The 19,014-nt window shown below is 42.8% G+C and overlaps 3 protein-coding genes across 4 annotated transcripts; 1 reads left to right on the forward strand and 2 right to left on the reverse strand.

The window, feature by feature from the left end:
• Positions 1 to 6,051: 6,051 nt before the first annotated feature.
• LOC4324612 (protein LURP-one-related 5) lies at positions 6,052 to 7,188 on the reverse strand. The gene has a single exon (XM_015779362.3). It carries the CDS (start codon positions 6,962 to 6,964, stop codon positions 6,281 to 6,283), a length of 684 nt encoding a protein of 227 aa, XP_015634848.1. The 5' UTR covers positions 6,965 to 7,188; the 3' UTR covers positions 6,052 to 6,280.
• A 2,830-nt stretch (positions 7,189 to 10,018) lies between these two features.
• Positions 10,019 to 12,737, reverse strand: LOC4324613 (uncharacterized protein At2g39795, mitochondrial). Of its 2 annotated transcripts, none has more exons than XM_015772612.3 (3): positions 12,151 to 12,737; positions 10,771 to 10,938; positions 10,019 to 10,524 (listed from the first exon to the last, which is right to left on the reverse strand). In XM_015772612.3, the coding sequence occupies exons 1-3, from the start codon at positions 12,708 to 12,710 to the stop codon at positions 10,518 to 10,520; spliced, it is 735 nt and encodes a 244-aa protein (XP_015628098.1). In that variant the 5' UTR covers positions 12,711 to 12,737; the 3' UTR covers positions 10,019 to 10,517. The 2 variants fall into 2 exon arrangements, with proteins under 2 accessions (XP_015628098.1, XP_015628106.1); XM_015772620.3 differs by having other exon boundaries at positions 10,766 to 10,938.
• Positions 12,738 to 14,484: 1,747 nt separating this feature from the next.
• LOC4324614 (fra a 1-associated protein) lies at positions 14,485 to 16,313 on the forward strand. Its single transcript, XM_015757378.3, has 2 exons — positions 14,485 to 14,768; positions 15,694 to 16,313. The coding sequence occupies exons 1-2, from the start codon at positions 14,557 to 14,559 to the stop codon at positions 16,076 to 16,078; spliced, it is 597 nt and encodes a 198-aa protein (XP_015612864.1). The 5' UTR covers positions 14,485 to 14,556; the 3' UTR covers positions 16,079 to 16,313.
• Positions 16,314 to 19,014: the final 2,701 nt, after the last annotated feature.

Below are 19,014 nucleotides of genomic sequence, written 5' to 3' on the forward strand. Positions count from 1 at the left end.
TGAGGGAGGAAAAAAAACGTACCAGCGTATTTACGATAAAATAAATAAAGCCAAAAACCACGTGACACTGCTACAAACGTTCCTAGACCGCCATGTGGCAATATCTAATCTCGCCGTCGATTTTCACTTAAATTGGTGGACCCGATAATTTAGACCATTAGATTAGATTAGATGTATTTTATTTAAAAAGAAACTAATAGCTTACTGTTGGCAGGGAAAAAACATAAATACTCCATGAGTACGTACGTACTATGTAGAAAACAATAAAGCTTAACTTCTCTTCATCGGTTCGCTTGGAAAAGAGCGGCTTACTTACGAATCTACGATTCGTGAGGGAGGAAAAAAACGTACCAGCGTATTTACGATAAAAAAAATAAAGCCAAAAAATATACGTATATAGTACCATCGAAAAAATCAAAAATAGAATTTTCTACATATAAAAATAAAATATATTATTCCACAAATATGCATCAACTAGACCCGTCATAAAAAATATAAAATATCAAATCTAACCGTCGATTTTCACTTAAATTGGTGGCTCCTATACCGTCACATGCCACTCTAATAAATTTATAATTCTAAAATAAATTTAACAATCAGTTTTCTTTTAATCTGGTGGACCCATTATTTTTTACCATTTAATTTATAATAAAAATAGCCAAGCCAATTTATCTCAAAAGGCCCACATAACCCACATAGGTGCATGTAAGTACGTACGTACTTCATGCATGGTCCCACGTCCATCTTATCTCTTTTCTTTTCTTTTTCGCTCACAACAATAAAAACCAAATTAATTATTCCAACTCATAGATATTAACTCCAGCCTATATATATGCAAAAATATATGTACGTACCAGTAATATATTATATTTTTTATATATTATAGATATTATTTAGTACGTTGGGCCACACATCCCTTTTTTTCTTTTTTCTTTTAGACTCACATGACATAAAACCCAAATTAATATTAGTAATTATATATAAAAGTCTAATAGACTTTCTACAAACGCTCCTAAACTGTCATGGGGCATCTTCAAATGCTCCTAAGCCATCACGTGGCACTCTAATAAATTAAAAAAAAATATAAATCCTGAGAAAAGAACATCTAACATCCACTTTCACTTAAATTGATAGGCTAATTATTTTAACCATCAGATTTAATCTCATATAAACAAAGAGATGGAAAGAAAGACCACGTACCTTCCCCACCTCTCTCCTCAGTCGTTACGTTCGCCCTCTCCCCACGTATGCCCCTCTCTCTCTCCCTCCCCTCTATGTATAATTCATTTTTCCTGTATTAGCTAACGGGGGGAATTTGATTAAAAATTTTTTAACATTCGTAACACCTAAATCATATACCTAAAAAATAAACATCTAACCTTAAATTTTTTTTATTAAAATTAGTGGACATAACACTTCAAGCCATTAGATTAGATTTAATTTTTCTCATCCTTAAAAAAAAGACGTCCATCCTCCCCTCCGTTTTCTTTTAGGAAATCCTCTACGTTTTTTTCCTTCCATTCTCTCTCTATGAAAGATTTTGCAACAATAAATTTTAAATAAGTATACTTCTAAATACATATTATTTGCAACAGTAAATTTTAAATAATACTAACTTTTTAACTTTAAAATTATACGTTCAATTTTTGATCTATTTGTACCATTGTGTTATTTATGATTAAAATCACAATTAGAATTTAAGACACATGTTGACTATATTTTAACTTGTAAAATTATATTCATTTAAGTTTTGTTGAGACCCTTTACATGTTATTCAAACATATATGAACAATTATTAAAAGAAAGTGACATTATATATTATTTCATCATATATCACTTCACTGGCATGCATAACTAAAACAGATTTATGAACTTCAAAAAGTTCTAAAAATTCTGAATTATGAGAAAAACAAAATATAGATTATACCATAATTTGATGCATCACAAAACATGCATAACTAAATAAGATTTACTTAAAAAATAATCAGTCAGATCCTAGCTGTTTGTCCACCTATATACATTCCGAGCTTAAGATAGAAATGACCTATTATGTACCAAATTCTACTTGATAAGGAAATAGAAATTATATGGAAGTAAACATAAAGCTAAATTTTCTTTCTGTATAACATGATAATATAACGGTAATGTTCAACTTCGGAACAAGCAAGCAAAAGCTGCATGTGTATTTGTCCTGTGTATCTATATATTATATATGAAAAATCCATTAAACTTCCTAGAAAACTCTCAAGCCACCACGTGAGACTCCTACCAATGCTCCTAAGCTGCCACGTGGCACTATAATAAATTAGATAAAACCTTACAAATTTTGAGAAAAAAGAAAAAAAAATCCAACCCTCGATTTTCATTTAATTCGGCAGACCCACTATTTTTAAATCATTAGATTAGATTTATTTAAAATGCATCTCATTCTCACATGTACAATACGTACTACTATCCACCGGATTGAGAAAAAAAATCTCCCGAGCATGTACATACTACGCATCGTCCACCCGTCCCTAATAAACTTATCAATAACTAATAAACTTATCAATAATGTTGGATTATTTCTTGAGAAACAAAGTGCGCTCACAACGCACGCACACTCACCCCTACGAACGCACACATGCACACTCTACCCCCTATGAGTACCTCTGAGAGATTGTGCCGACATATTTTGAGATGACAAAGTCACCATGATTGTCTCGCTGTCGATGGGTACGTTGTCTACCACTGAAAGAATTTATCAAGTCTGGGATTTGAAGACAAGTGGGCAATTTCCACCACAAGGAACCTAACCAGTTAAGCTATGTTCAATTCAAAATAATGTTGGATATTAAAACAACCATGATTTTTAAGCTACACTTTTAGAATACTCCTATGCCTTTTAAACCAGTGAAACTATTATTTTTAATCATTAGATCTATCTTATATAAGAAAAACAAGCGTGTATTCATGGTACATCACATTTCAAAAATATTATTGTGCAATTGTATTCACGTTAGATTGCGTAGAACCTCTTACCCACTCTACATGAAATGTTTATAGATGGATTGTCTCTCAAACTATATCAATTATATTAGGCTATATAAAATTTAGTGGAGCTTTATGTCCCACCAAATTCATCCTCTAATAAACCAGGATAATATATGTGCAATAAAAAAAATAAAAACACACTTCTTTTGCTTTACACTTACTTTTACTTTCGTTGAAATATTTTCAAAAGAAAATAAGTCTACCTTCTTTTCAAATGATGAAGAAGATTATAAATAACTAATATTACTTAAATATGATATAATATAAAACTAATAGGTTAAAAATTATAAAAGTAACTAATGCTAACAAAAACAATTTACGGAGAAATTGGGGTAGATGTTCTCCGGTTAATATATCGCTTTTAGTGTCTCAAACTTAGCGTAAGACGCATGCCCATGCATTTGCGCGGGCTACCTTCCTAGTTATCTATAAAAAAAAAGGTAGAGAAGTTTCTAGCAAGAATCCTAATGCTAAATCAAAATGAGAGAAGAAATGAAACAAGCATGACACTACTAGTTTATAATTAGGTATACTGACGTAGTGACAGAGTAATTCTGATCAATGCGCATGCAGATCACATACACAATACCAGTTGCTTATGATCTATTATTTATATATAAAAAAAACATATCAACGGTTTACGTAATGCGAAGTCGAGAACACGTTTCTTCTGGACCACGACTTGGAGCCACTTTGTTCCTCAGGTAAACTCAGTGTCCACGTGAAAGTATTGACAAGTTGTCAAGCAGGAACAAAAGCTGCAGCGTACATACGAGAACAACGAACCATTTCCCCACTTTTCACTATCTCCAAGCGCATCAGTCCCGCCGGCCCTTTTCGATAAAGTTCAAGTCGTTTTCCATCGCATTTTGCACCCATGAATGCGTTAACCCAACGAAAATATGGCTCGTGGCCGTACGTGAGCGCATGACCTGCGTGCGCACGCATGTCACTGCCCGATCGATCAGTCACACACTCACACGGTCACACCGCGCGCGGCCCCGGGCCACCCGCGTTGCCATCGACCCCGCCGACCTGCCTGCGTGCGGTCTACCTCGAGGGCGCGACGCCACCCCACCCATCCGTCCGTCTCGCTTGCCACGACGCGACGCGACACAACGATCTACCGATGCTGCCGGTTGCCTCTCGCTCGGACGCGCGGGCGGAGCGGCGCGTTGGCCATATATACACCGCGATTGGCCGGGCGGGGGGTCACCAACCCACCCATTCTCCTGTACACATGCGGTGCGCGGCAGCGACCGATTAAGCAGGAAAAGCGGGGTACCGCACGCGCGAGCGGCGCGACACAATAATTGAGCCGTGCCGTGGCGCGCGCTGGCGCTGGCGCCGCTGTGTCTGTCGCTGGTGTGATGTGAGCGGTGGGTGCTCGTGGCCTCGTGGGGTTTATCCGGGTCCGCGCGCTACAAAAGCTGTAGCGGAGATTGTGATGTAGTACGATCTACTTCAGTACTATCACAAAAACATTATCGCCATGTGTTAGCTCAAAAAAGGGAGATCAGACCGTATCATCTTGTCGAGAGCATATGTGGAAAGACAGAGTGTACATGCATAGAAGATGCGAAATTCGTGTTTTTTAAACGTGGGTAGACGATCGATTTGGTCAGTGCAGGGATTTCAGGCGAATAATGGAGTGTCCAAGCTGGTCGTGCATCGTATCGACTGACGTGAAAAAAAAGGGGTGCAGAAAAAAGAAATTCGCGTGCACATTTGCATGTGTGTATAAACTAATGAAAGTGTGTTCCATATGGTTAGTATATTTGCTGTATTTTAGTGTATTATAGGTTCATCAATCTGCTATAATGGTCGTTTTTTATGCCAAGATTCTCCGCAATGCGCTCCCATGCATGCCTGATTTCAGCGCTACAGTCGACAATGCTCTCTGCCATTGTTTTTCTTTTTGTTGGGATATGGTCATTGCTATTAAGGAGTAATAACGTATTTGTTCGTCGCAACGTGGCTCACGAAATTGAGACATCATACGTGCAGTCTGCATCGTGCATTTTTCCTACCGTGGGATCCATTTGGACCTGCTCGAGCAATCTCTGCCACGAAAAATATTCTCTGTCGGAAAAAATCCATGTCATCCTAAACTTTGAAGAGAAGTTTGTTTAGTATCTTAAACTGTAAAACTAGGTATATATGACCCTTTAAACCTTACAATATTAATAATATTGTTCATATAGCCAGACGGTATTATTTTGTTTTCTAAGTGTCATAGATGTTGTAAAATTTTTACTATATGACTTGCACATTGGACATATATGTTAACAATTTAAAGGGTTATGTAGATGGTGTATTGCATAATATGTAGGGTTGTCTAGTTTGAAGGTTTGGGGTGATGGATAGACTTTCATTCGAGAAAAGCACAGGGCACGTGCGGAACTTTTCCTTCTTCATTCCACAACTTGCAGGCTGCAGCTCGCAAAGGGTGACTGGCTTCAGTTCACTGCCACACAATGTTTTCTACCATGTTGACTTCAACGGAAGCCTTATATTCTTGTGCTCTCAGCAAAGCTGTTGAGGTGGATCACCAAAGTGGCCGGTGAACACAAAGTCCAAGCTAGTATTGAAAATGAACTGTGCCCAGATTCCAGAATAGAAAAACGAAGCAGGGATGCATAATCTGATGAACAAGAAAGCTCGAAGAATCCATCAAACCCTCAATGAACATCCCGGTCGCGCACCATCGCTCCATTTTTTGCTTTGCCTCTGGGGCTGTGGAATCACAGGCATAGGTAGTTTTCAGAAATCAAGACATCTGTCTCCGTCGTCTCCTGCGCCGATGTAACGATGATGCAACCCTCTGGGTAGAAACGGCTCAAGCGATCTGATAGGATTGTCGCTATAGCTTGGAAATCCCGCCCTTTAAATTCCGATAATATGTAATGGCACGCCGCTTGCTGTGCCCGATCCTCTATGTATGAACCTTTAATTTGCTCACTTTCAATGGAAAATTTAGGTGGAGAATCTCTCTCCTCCGGTGATTACTCCAAAAAAAAAAAAAAGGCTTCAAGAATCCACACATTCATCTGCCATTCTGGCGATTGCTATGTATACAAACTAAAAACTTCGAAATAAGTTGCATAACACGTATTGCACATTGCCGTTTTCTCCGGAGCAAAGGCGTACACACCAACACGCACAAACAAAACAAAAGAGGAAAATTGCGATCAGCAAGAACGCAGCGCTATACACAAAAAGACCAAGAAGCGCACGGTTCGTTCCATCACCAAATCATGGCGCGGTTGGTTTCCTCTCCGGCGTTGCCGTCGGCCTCGTCGCCGGCGATCTGATCGAGCACGAGGACGATCGCCATGGCGAACGCCGCGTCGAACCCGGCGCCCACCCGCAGGACGAACACGTCCCTGCCCATGACCACCCGCGCCCCCTCGTCCACCTTCCTCCTGATCTCTGCCACCACCGCCGCCTCCCCGCCTGACTCGGCCTTGGGCGCCACCACGCGGCAGCACCGCCGCGGGAAGGAGCCATCGACGCGGAGGAGCTCGGCGGCAGCAGCGTGGGTAGACGAGAAGGAGGCGGGGAGCGGGGCGAGGAGCTCGACGACAGCGCCGGCCGCGGCGCCGCCGAGGATGGAGGAGCGGCGAGCAGAGAAGAGAGGCTTCTGGCCGTCGGCGCGGGCGCCGAGGTAGCCCTCCCAGCGTTGGTGCAGGGACGGGCGGCGGCGGCGCACGGTGATGAGCGCCTCTCCGGCGGGGCCGAGGAGCGCGAGCTCGCCGGCGGAGGCGGCTCCCCCTCCGTGGCCGCGGCCGTAGGTGTCGGCGCGGAAGGCGAGGCCGCCGGTGCGGTGGTCGTAGGCCGCGAAGCCGTCGCCGGGGGAGAAGTGGGAGGTCTTGCGCACCGTGAGCACCCGCTCCTCCGCGGAGCAGTACTCCTCGCCCACGATCGCCATTGCCGCTGCGCTAGCTAGCTGCTTGCTTGCTTGCTTGCGTTGCTCTGGCTCGCTCGCGTCGCGTGCTTGTCTGCGCGGCGAGGTTTGCAGGCTTAAGTAGAGAGATGGAGTGAGGAGCTCCTGTATCGCTTGATACTGTAAATTCGTATGGAAGCCACTTACGAAAGTAGTGTTTCACGTGAAAACGTGAAATATCCAATATATATATATTAATTAGCCCTGATTACTTTCACTTCGAATGCTTTCCAACAGAAAAAAAAAACCGGTGTTGTCTCATGCCCATGCATACGTGAATGACGTGTATGCATAATGCAGGCTAGTTTCTCCGTGCCAGCTGTTGGCTTGGCTTGAGCTTTGAGCGACGACTCGCTCGCGCGCTTGCCAAGATATCCAACTAGGCGTGGCCGTAGAGTATGGGACACAGAGCACGGAACGGAACAGCGGCGAGGTACGAGGTGCATGCCGTGCGTAGCGATGCGGTACAGTGTACGTATGTACGTGCGCCCTGCGGAGACCATACCCTTCCTCCACCGACTCGATCCCATACCGTCGAGTGCTCGCGACGAGGTCGATCGGCTGCCGCTGACTTTAGTTTTAGACGAACGGCAAGGTCGATCAATACGTTAACGGGTGCGCGGGGGTGCATGCATCAGCATCATTGTGCGCGCGAGCTTAGAGATAGTATAGCCAACTACTGGCTCTAAACCATCTATAGCTAATCTAATAGCCTATTTATATAATAGTTAGATATAAAAATATACTATACCATTAATACTCGGTTCCACATCTCATATACACATAATGTCTTGAAGTCCGTATTGCAGCCGGCTATAAATTTGTAGCCCGCTTTCTTCTCTTTCTTCTCTTTTTTTCTCGATATGTGGTTATAGCTTACTATTGTACCTGCTTTTAGAGCAAGTTTAATAGTATAGCCCACCGCTAGCTCTAATTCATTTATAGCCTATCTAATAGGCAATTCATACAATAGTTGCTTACTATACTATTAACATATGATCCCACCTGTTATACACACATTGTGTCTTATAGTTCGTGTTGCAGCTAGCTACAGATCTGTAGCCCGCTGCTATTTTCTCTTATCTTTTATCTTATTAAAATATGTTTATAGCTGGTTAATAGTCTTTTATTGTACCTGCTATAGCTCCACACCGAGTCAACTATCAACGACATGGACGTGATTTTATAGCTAGCCTGGCCTGGTAGAGGTAGGCTCGATCGGGTCGCCCGTAGCGGGAGTGAGTGTGAGTTGCATTGGGTATGGAGTACAGTACTGTACTTGTGCAGTGTGTGGTGGTGCGTATATTTAGGTGATCTAGTGGATGAAGAACGACCGAAATTGACGTGAGTTTTTGGCTTATGTGTATGGAGATTGAACTTTTGCGCGTCGAAAGATGTTGATAGGTGGAATCGATGATAAGACGATGATGCGTATGCTTTGAACAAACTCGATCGTTCTCCTTCGGTAGTAGTGTCGCGCTCGAATTTTATAAGAGTTCCCTAGCCAGTTTCCCATAGTACTCATAATTCTACTCTCCTACAAAAAGGAGGTACTAGAATTCAAGGCAAAAACTGATTACACTTCATAGTAATAATCCAATCCAATCCAATATCGATGAAAGCATAAGCATACTCCGTATATGACACGTGATGAATCTCCCAACGAAGACGTGTACTCCCTCCGTTTTATAATGTAAGTCATTCTAGCATTTCTCACATTCATATTGATGTTAATGAGAAATACTAGAATGACTTAGATTGTGAAACGGAGGAAATGAATCTAGCTAGATATCTCGCTAGATTCATTAACATCAATATGAATGTGAGAAATGCTAGAATGACTTAAGATTGTGAAACGGAGGAAGTATAAAAGTCGTCTCCTGCATGAATGTCTCCAGAAGTCTTCTGCATGGCCACCGGATACGTGTATCGTCGATCCAGATACACAGTATGGTTCCCTGCTTCGGTGACACTGACGCGCCTATATCACGCCAAAGATCTCCGTTTTCACCCTCACGCGCGGTCCCACGTCCCAATCGGTGGCTGAATCAGCAACACCCGATCACGTCACGTCACGTCCTCATCACCGGCCGGCCGAGGCTTGGCTCCCTCCCAGCCCCATATCCCAGGGGTCCCCATGCCCCCCGCGCAAGCTCGGAAATATCGCGGCGAAAAGCCACCAAACTCTCGGATCCGTCCGTCCTGGCGCGGGCGTCTCTCTCCTTCGGGCAGGTTAGATTCGAGCTGACGCGAGCGCGATACATCCCCCGCACCGCACGCACGCACGCAGCTCCCCCGCACCGCACGCACGCACGCAGCTCCCCCGCACCGCACGCACGCACGCCCTCTTCGGCTACGCGCCACGTTCCCGCGCGAGCGGTGAGCGAGACGCTGCCACGAGGATACGGCTACGCGAAGCAGGCGTGGTGCGATACTGCGATCCCCTAGGGGGCCCGATGCCGTTCTAGTTGCCCGGACATTGGGGGGCAGTTAGGAATTTAGGGCCTACAACTACAAGTAAAACGAAGGAAAAATCTCGATTTCAATTGTCAAACGTGCCTGTGGCAGCTGATTACGTGGTGGCATGGAAAGCAACACTTATTTGAACCTTTTCTCGAACTCATCTGCAACTCTGCAAGGCTGTTCCTGGTCACTGTAACCTCTTCTCATTGTTTCGTTCATCAAGACATCAACGTTCACCAGTGAGCAAATCCTAGAGACGGGCGGATCTACCAGAGTAGACTACAGCATGGCATATGTACGGGCCGAAGTTTTGGATTGTGTGGGCTGCCGGGCTGGGTCGAGAGGTCGAGGTAAGCCAGGAGATTGCCCTCTTTTATATGGCCCACGCTCCAAGAAATCCAGGCATCCAACCAAGCTTCAGCACGGCAGGTTACGGCTTACCAACCAATCGACCTCCATCTCCTGCCGTGGATTTTGTTGTTTCTGCCTGCAAAGACCCAGCATGATACGGTTCATTCCTTCTCTACACCACGAGTATCATCGGTGCAATTGGAAATAGTATCATCATCAGTGTAATTGGAAATGGAACCGAAAGGAGTCATATTCATCTGTAATCTTGTACAGTTCTCTATACCCCCAACTCCCCAAGTGATTGTGTTGTAATCATCTAATGATGGCCTTTCTATAAAAGTTGGGGATGTGCTCTCTTACAAAAATTACCAATAGTTTCCGGCTCCTTCAGGCTAATTTTGTAACCCTATAGCCATGATTATAGGAAGGATGCATAAATTGTTCAAGTGCATGGTTATATCGTAATGCACAACTAATGGTAGAGCATCCAATCACAGGAATATTGAAAACTCACGCTAGTAATCCTACACATCAAGCCCTCCAGTGACGATCTACTCCCCAGGGGCTTAGTTAAACTAAACAGAACGAAGAAACCCCCACTAATGCAATATCGTGTGCCGCATTTGCTTTATTGTAGCATAGCTCCAAATCTTCTGGGTTTTCTCAAACAGGCAAGAAACATTCCTAGTATCGCCTCCCCGATGTGATCTTCAGCAAGATGTTATTAACATCTGAAAAGTATAAAATTGGAGTCAGATCTTCACACCACATGATGCAACAGTAACGACTAAGTTTATATTGAGACAACTATTTGTTTAACAGAAGTGCTACTTTTCTTTTGTGAAAATACAGATAAAATTCCATAACAGCCTAATATAGCATATGCTGTACAATCAACTGCAGCTTTCCCTATCGATAAGAAACTTGTACAAAGCAAAAAAACACACAAGATTCAACAGATAATGTGACGACCTTACTCAGACTTTGGCTCACTGATCAGTGTACCCACACTCTTGAACCAGCGTATGAGATTGCGGTGATCCTTCACATACAGCCAAGCTTGTAGGAAAGGGAAGAGTTTCTCATTTATACCACGGGCCTCGATGTAATGATGGAATGCATCACGCACATTCTCATCCAATTCTCTGTCAATCAAAGAGAAGATAATTATTCATGATCAGTAAAAAGCAGTACATCAACATCCAGGGCTAACATATGTGTTTGTACTGTATCGTCCAGGACAAGCACCATACACAGCGGACTTAGTCTTATACATGTAATAAACATCAAATGAATTATTGATACCCATCCATGAGAGAAACAAACGACCACAATCCAAATAGCTAAGCAAACTTTCAGTTATTGCAAGATAGTAAAAGGCTTTTAAAGATGTGCTTGGATCACTGGACTTATATTCGGGGTTTTAATATTACTTTTAGTACTTTTTGTGCATTGTGCACTGCACAACTGAGCCAAACTGTGAGGCATGTGCATACATATTTAAGGCACATGATATCAGTAACTTAACCAATTATGCAACATGTAAGATTCATATTACTGGGTAAATGTAGCCACTGTTACATAGATCAAAACATTTTTTGGTCATGGTACCTAAGCATCTATGACGTATCACTAGCCATTTGATAAGTGTTTTAAAAGGATTTGTTTTATTTAGCTCTCTCAACATGTAAACATCTCTGTAAATTATGGTGATCATTATTTGTATGCATATATGGTAACCGGTGTAGTGACTGAGAAAATTGATTTAACTGATAGGAGAAACTAAATACCCATAGGAGTACAGAGTTTTGAGCATGCTAGTACATCTGAAATTTTACATGTTTCAAACTCAATTAGCACTAGTAAGGACAACGAAAATATTCTTCCTTTATACACATTAAACAATAGGTAATCCACAGCTTGAGATAAAATATTTACGAACACCACCTGAAAGGCTGAAAGACTACTGTTATACTTCATAGACCTTAAAAGTTAGTACACATCATAAACTCCCACACCTCAAGTGAAAGTATTACAGAACATAAAACACTGGGCACCTGAACTGCCACCATCCTTCATGATTAGGCTAACGCAACTATTTTTACAAAACTATGGTATGCAACAGCTAACAAAATATGCCCTAAAGCCCCATTCTAACCACTAAATTAGTATTAAGATCGCACCTGCTAGGCATTCACTCATTCTAGATCAATTGCTTTCTGATCAGGTTATACTAGCGCCACCAGTCAGATTACCCAAAGCCCCAAAAATTTACTAAAATGCTTGCTTACAAACTGAACCAAACAAGTAATTCACAGAATGAGAACGAATTTCGCTGATTTGGAAGAAAAACTCACTGGAAGATACGGCCCTGGTACCCGTCACCGCCCTTCCCAGCCAAACCCGCCGTCCCAGACTCGGCAGTCTTCGGCCGGAGGCAGACGGAATGGATCCCCACGGCGTCGGGGTACAGCCCGCACAGGAACTGCAGCGACTTGCTGCTCCCTGGCCTGGAGATGTCGACGTGGAGGAAAAGCTGGCTAATCGACTCGCTCACCCCACCCCCGCCGCCGTCGTCGTCGTCCGAGTCGTAGTCGGCGCCGGGGGGCATGATGTTGGCGAGCCTGGCGACGGAGATTGAGATCTCCTCGCCGGCATCCCCGTACCCGCGGCGGAGCACGGGGCCGGATGCCTGGTCCAGGGCGCCCTTGACGATCGTGTAGGGCTTGGGCGGGCTGATCTTGGGCGGGGGCGTCATCTTGGAGACCTCGAGGAAGTGCTCCTTGAGGGAGCGGAGGATGATGGAGTTCACGGCGGAGGAGGAGGCGGCCGCGGCGGCGGCGGCGGCGGAGGAGGAGTATGGTGAGGTGGAGAGGGCATGGCGAAAGAAGGTAGACGCGGCGGCGCGGCGGAACATCGTGAGAAGGGAGGAGCCGAAGGGTTTAGGAGGAACGGGAAACGGTATGGAAGCTGAGGTTTTTAGGTTACCCGGGGTTTCAGATCAGTTTTTTTTTCCTCTTGAACCTACTCTCTCCCCGTCCAAAAAAAATCAAACTCGCACAAGTATCTGGACATCCCTCCTAGGTTATTTTTTTCTTTAACGGAGATAGTACAGTATAAACACCAGATGCAGAGACAAGCACTTACCTTAAAAACGTATATATACACATCCTATCCTTACAAGCATCTTAAAAGACCACGGGCATATTTGAGATTAACAAAGTCACCGCGGGCAGATCTCTCACTGAAACACACACGAGAGCATCCCCGAAAGATTGGGTCGGCATCGCTTGAGAGTTGAGATTGTCGAAGTCACCACGGTCCCCTCGTTGAAATGTACATGCGCACACCTTAACCTTATGAGGTGCTCCGGAAAACTGGGTCGATATATTTTGAGATCGACGAAGTTATCACAGGCCCCTTGCTAGAGCACACACGATCACCCCCAGAAGACTGGACCGATATATGTATTGATGAAGTCATCATGGATCAACATTGTTGATGGGTACGTTACCTACCGCTGAAAGAATAATTAGCTGTAAATATGATCACACATGTCAAGTATAGTACTTAACCCAGGTAAGTTAGTCCCACCATAAGAAACTAACGAGTTAAGTTCGTATTTTATCATATCAGTTCATTTTGGTAATATCAATTGCAGTTGTTGCACGAAAATTAGTACTACTTTTGTCACGGTTAAAATTTGCAGGTTACACTACAATGAATTCGGAAAAATTTAACTAGAACAAATACTTCATATGAAAAATAGGTCAATTTCTTTAAAATTCCCATGAAATTCGTCCAAATCGAATAGGCTCTAAAATTATATAGTGCGTTTCAGACGGTGAACTCACCACACACAACATGTCATTTGTTCTACATGGATTTATAGCCGACCGTATGCTTTCTAGAGTTAACAAATACTTCCTCCGTTTCACAATGTAAGACTTTCTAGCATTCCCCACATTTATATAGATGTTACTGAATCTAAACATATATACGTTTCTAGGTTTATTAACGTATATATGAATATGAGTAATGCTAGAAAGTCTTACAATATAAAACGGAGGGAATACAATATAAAATGTTCGCCGATTTTATTTAGACGGTACGAACTAGTCAATGTCACACTAAAATAAGATTTTATGTGTAGCCATTGCCTATTTACAAATTGTAATATCAGATAGAAACCCTTCGGTGTGTTCAGCAAATGGGTTATGACTTATGATTGGTGGGATTGAGAAGAAAAATAGATAAATGTTTAGGATTAAATGTGTTGTAAAGAATAGATGACTAAGATACAGTAATATTACCTTTAGAGTGTCTGATATTATTCTCCTGTCCTATTTACCAAACAATCCCTTTGAGTGTGGTTTTCAGTAACCCTACCTTTTTTTGGTTAAAGAAAAAAAAATGAAAACTAAGGCTGTGTTTTTAACTGGATCCAAAGTTTGGATTTTGATTGAAATTGAAGATGATGTGACTGAAAAGTTGTGTATGTATGACAAGTTGATGTGATGGAAAAGGACTGAAGTTTGGATTCAAATTTTGGATCTAGACACAGCCTAAGTAGTAGGAGAAACGTGGTTGGTCACGATGTGCATACGCCTCCGGCCTTCCACATCCTTCCAGAAACGAGCCGGCCGGATTGCTCTCCAAGCCAAACACGGCCCAGAGAGGCGAGAGCCCCCACACCGCCAAACCCGACCCGGAAATCAACTGCACACGCTCCGATCCCCTCTCTCCAGATCGATTCGGACCCCATGGGTTGGCGTTGGCACGACGACGGCGATGACGGCGGCCGCGGCCTGGGCGACATCCCCGACCTCGCCGGCGGCGGCGGAGGCGGAGATGGGGAGCGCTGCGCCACGCGCCGGGTGGTGCAGTCTCGGTGCCACACGGAGGAGGTGGAGCCCGGCCGCTTCGTCCGCAAGTGCGAGAAGACCGAGCAGCTCCTCCGCGACTGCGTCGGCAGGTATATACATATACTCCATGGCCTCGCGCTTTTCCCTGATCTGTTCCTTCTTTTCCTGCGAGGATCCCCTCTTTGCATATTACTGTTCGTTGTTTTAGTGATGAATTGGTGATAACATGTCATGCGCAGTTGTGTTACTATTAGTCCCGTGTATGATTGTGAGCTGTGTATAGCCGCCTCTCTGTGGACGATTTTCGTGAGTCTGTCCTCGCTGATTTGATACAAACACGAATTCATTAAGAATGGGGAATGTGCCGTGATGATCGAGACGTTTGAGTTCTGTGGTGAATAGTATGATCAAATGTGTGTAATAACTTGGGCTTTTGAATTTTGGTAGCTAATTAGATATGGAATTTCTATCCAGTTTTAGGTGCCCGTGCCATCGACATGGGTTAAAAGTTATTGTGGGCTATTTTGCGCTCAACTTGTTAATCAACAAATTTTGGACGGAGGCAGTACTTTGTAGGCATGGGGTAAATTTGTATGATACACTTGTTGCTTGAAGATGTTCGTGAACTCATGGGATTTCTAGACACCTACAACCAATTACATTACAGTGTTATTATATTCTAACGATATGTAAAGAGCAGCTGTGTTCGTGTTGTCTACACTAAAGATTCAACAACTAGTGGTCATCATCAAACCGATAGCATATCCTCATTTTGCAGGATTTTGAAAACTCACATCTCGTTAGCATCCTTCCTTTTATTTCTTCACATGCCTCATGTTAAACTTTTAAGTGCATGAAACCCAAATTTCTGTATTTCGTAGCTCCTTGTAACCAATGTACAACACTATGATTAGTATTCTGGATAGATTTTGTACTTCCCAAAGTATTTTGGTTGTTGACAAGCTATTACAATAATCTGATGGATAACCTACCATACATTATTTCTCCTAACCGATCACAATAATCTTCTTCTAGGCCCTCTGAACTGGTGGAATCAAAAACTGAAAATACTGAAGAAGACGTCACAGATGAAATGAAAAGCGGGTCACTATCTCTTGGTTTTCCGACCAATGAGCCCTTTGCATTTCCTGGACTTCGCAGTGACATAGAAGCTCTTGAGAAAGGCCTTTTCGGGAGCATTGGTAGCTTTCTGGATGATGCTGAGAGGATGACCAATGATTTCTTGAAGTCTTTTGGTGTCCCTTCCATCAATGAAAGGGAGTCGAGCTCATTTGATGGACAACCTACAGGCAGGCACATTGGTGGACAACCTGCAGGCAGGCACATTGAGGAAGGTACTGCAAAGGACACTAAACAGAACGACTACGCAGAATTCAGCAGCAAGATTACAGATGTGTAAGGATCTACAGTTAGCTGACGCACCTTTGGGAGCAGCTTGCCAATTTTGTATTTTGAACATCTCCATGGTTGTAATTGGAAGGGGAAGGATCAGTTTGACTGTTTTATAAGCAGAGTCGTCTGAAGTCTGAAGTGTTGCGCTTATAAGAACAATTGTGTATATTACTGTTTTAGATAAGCCTGTTTGTGTTCCTCAACAATGAGATCAATTATGGATGGTTTTTTTCTCTGCTTAAGTTTGGTCATGGATAATGCAATGCATTGTTGTTTCTGCGTTCTGCTGCTCTTGGCTTCAACTGAAATATTTGGGGGCCAAAGGGGCAGAGACTCTGGCACCCTGATGCGCGATTGCCCATGCCCATCCTAGCTAATCCATTTGTGCGTTCTTTCAAAGGAGATTGGGGAGATTGTGACTCGTTTTCCACGCGCACGCTTCCCAAACTACTAAACGGTGTGTATTTTGCAAAAAATTTCTATATGAAAGTTGCTTTAAAAAATCATATTAGTCTATTTTTAAAATTTAAAATAGTTAATACTTAATTAATTATGCGCTAATGACATATAAGTCTCTTCAGGATGGGCTGGGGCCTGGGGATAGGAAATTCTCCGATCCCCTGTTTTTCTCAACTTTACCTTCACGTGGTCTTCGAAGCAATTTCAAGTTGCTATGATGCTTCTAGATATCTGAAATATGGACCTGCACAGTGTCACGGTGAACGCTCCTCTGATATTTCGGTAAAACTACGAAAGCTCGTAGCTACTTCCTCTCTCCTAAAACAAATCCACTCTTAGCATCCTATCCCAAGACAACTTTAGTTGTAAGGATAAAATAAACAAAGTGTCCCTTATTTATAGGAAAATAATATTAATAGATGGATAAAGGGTATTAAAATATGGTGAGATAATCCCTTATTTCTCTATGGTATATGAGCTGCAGATGCTAGATGCCTGGTGAGGTATGTACGCTTTCTTATTATGAAACATGTATATCATCTCGATTTTTCGATGTTTCTATGCCAATAATTCGAAACAGAAGATTTCTCCTCCGTTCATTTGAAAGTCTGGTTTCAGACGTAAGCTACCAAAAGGATGAAATTTTTTAAGATAATACCAAAAGGATGAAATGCTTGGTAACTCGGGCTAGGTGCTTAGAGTAACCAGAACCTGCACACTACTTTATCCTACGCTTTCTATATAAGTACAACCACTAACTAGTGAGGATAAGACATCATCAAAATAAACCTAACCTGGGAATATAGGGTAGGTTTGGTTTGCTACCTATCAAAGATTTGGTAGTACCAAATGTTTGGCAAATTTTGGTATTATCATTCTTTTTTGGTATCCTTGGTTGGGTAAATATGTTTGGATTACTACCAATATGAAGTCAAAACTAGAAATTGAGCACGCCTATTGGCGCACTTGTTTTAAACCCCATGAATTTGTTTTCGTGTTATTAAAAAATATTATGTTTGTTGAAAAAGCAACGTCCTCAAATTTTGACATCTTAAATTATTAAATTGTAAATATCATATTAATAGATTTTTGATGAAAACTCTTCTATATAGTTGTGTTTTAATTTTTATAGTCTAGAAAACAATGATAAAATATGTGTAATAGAGTCTGTTGATTTTTAAAATGATATTATTTTAAATACACAGGTAATATAAATTTTGCAAAGTTTTATAAGAATTAGTTAAATTTTATTGAAACTTGAGAAAAAAAAAGTACATTCGAATAAAATTTCAATCAACTTTTAATTTAAAATTTAGGGGCAATTGTATTTTTACCCTGTTTTAATGTCTAACTTCCAATTTGACCCTGTTATTTTAAGTTTGCTTATTTGACCCTCTTTTTAAAAAATAAAGATCAAACTTGACCCTATTCTGTGAAAGCAACTTAACGGTGTTAACTCATGACAAAAGTACCATTTATACCCTTGCTTGTTTGACCCTTCTTTATTGAAAGTTTTTGTTTATTTATCCAGGTTTAACAAATTTTGACCTAGGTTTGATAAATTTAACATAGGTTTCACAATTTGTCTTAAATTTGATGAATTTTGACATATATTTGATAGCTTTTTGAAAATTTTGACTTAGATATGATATATTTTTTTACAAAATTGACATACACTTCACAGATTTGATAAAATTTTGACAACATAAATCTCAAACTATATATTCCAAGAAAAACACAAACGCCATGAGGCTAACCAGATGTGTCTCGAGTCCAAGCTGCTCAATCTACCGCAGCTGCTACGCGCCGCCGTGAGAATACTCACCGTGTTGCCGTTGCGGCCGCACCTGCGCGTCGTCGTGGCCGCACCTACGCGCTGCTGCAGCTCCCACATGCCGCTTTCGCTCCCTCCGTGCGCCGTCGCCGCTAAAGTTCCCACTACGTGCTGCCTCCGCCGCTGCTGCACTCGCGTGTAGCCGCCGCAGCTCCTGCGCACCATCGCCGTCGAACTCTTCTCCGCGCGTCGCCTCCGCAGCTCCTGCTGCCGCCGCCGCCGGTGAAGACCACTCCGCGCGCCGCCGCCACAGCCCCCACCGAGTGCCGCCTCCGCATCTCTGTCTCCACAGCTCCTGCCGGCTGCCGCCGCCGCCGCCGAAGTCCTCTCTGCGTGCCGCCACCGCAGCCCCCACCGAGCGCCGCCTTCGTAGCTCCTATCGCGCGCCGCCGCCACAGCCCCGCCGCGCAGCGCCTCTGTAGCCCCCACGCGCGCCGCCGAGAAGGCCCGGCCGGCTGGGGTGAAGTAGACTGGTGAGAAATTTGGGGATATAATTGATTTGGTAGTCAGGGGCATTTTAGTCAGTTCAGATTATAAAATAATTTTTTTCGGTGCACTAAGTAAACCCTAACTGTACAGTGAAAATAGGGCCAAACGGCAGTTCCGATTTCTAAAAGTAGGGTCAAATAAGTAAAGTTGAAAAAGTACGG

The sequence above is a fragment of the Oryza sativa genome, chromosome 1 (genome assembly GCF_034140825.1).
Source record: "Oryza sativa Japonica Group chromosome 1, ASM3414082v1".
NCBI classification, from domain to species: domain Eukaryota; kingdom Viridiplantae; phylum Streptophyta; class Magnoliopsida; order Poales; family Poaceae; genus Oryza; species Oryza sativa.

Excerpts from the sequence above, each read along its gene's own strand:
- LOC4324612 (XM_015779362.3), bottom strand. The coding sequence starts at position 6,964 with ATGGCGATCGTGGGCGAGGAGTACTGCTCCGCGGAGGAGCGGGTGCTC.
- LOC4324613 (XM_015772612.3), bottom strand. The coding sequence starts at position 12,710 with ATGTTCCGCCGCGCCGCCGCGTCTACCTTCTTTCGCCATGCCCTCTCC. Across the intron at positions 10,939-12,150 it reads TACCAGGGCCGTATCTTCCA|AGAATTGGATGAGAATGTGC; the intron begins GTGAGTTTTTCT and ends TTTGATTGACAG.
- LOC4324614 (XM_015757378.3), top strand. The coding sequence starts at position 14,557 with ATGGGTTGGCGTTGGCACGACGACGGCGATGACGGCGGCCGCGGCCTG. Across the intron at positions 14,769-15,693 it reads CTCCGCGACTGCGTCGGCAG|GCCCTCTGAACTGGTGGAAT; the intron begins GTATATACATAT and ends ATCTTCTTCTAG.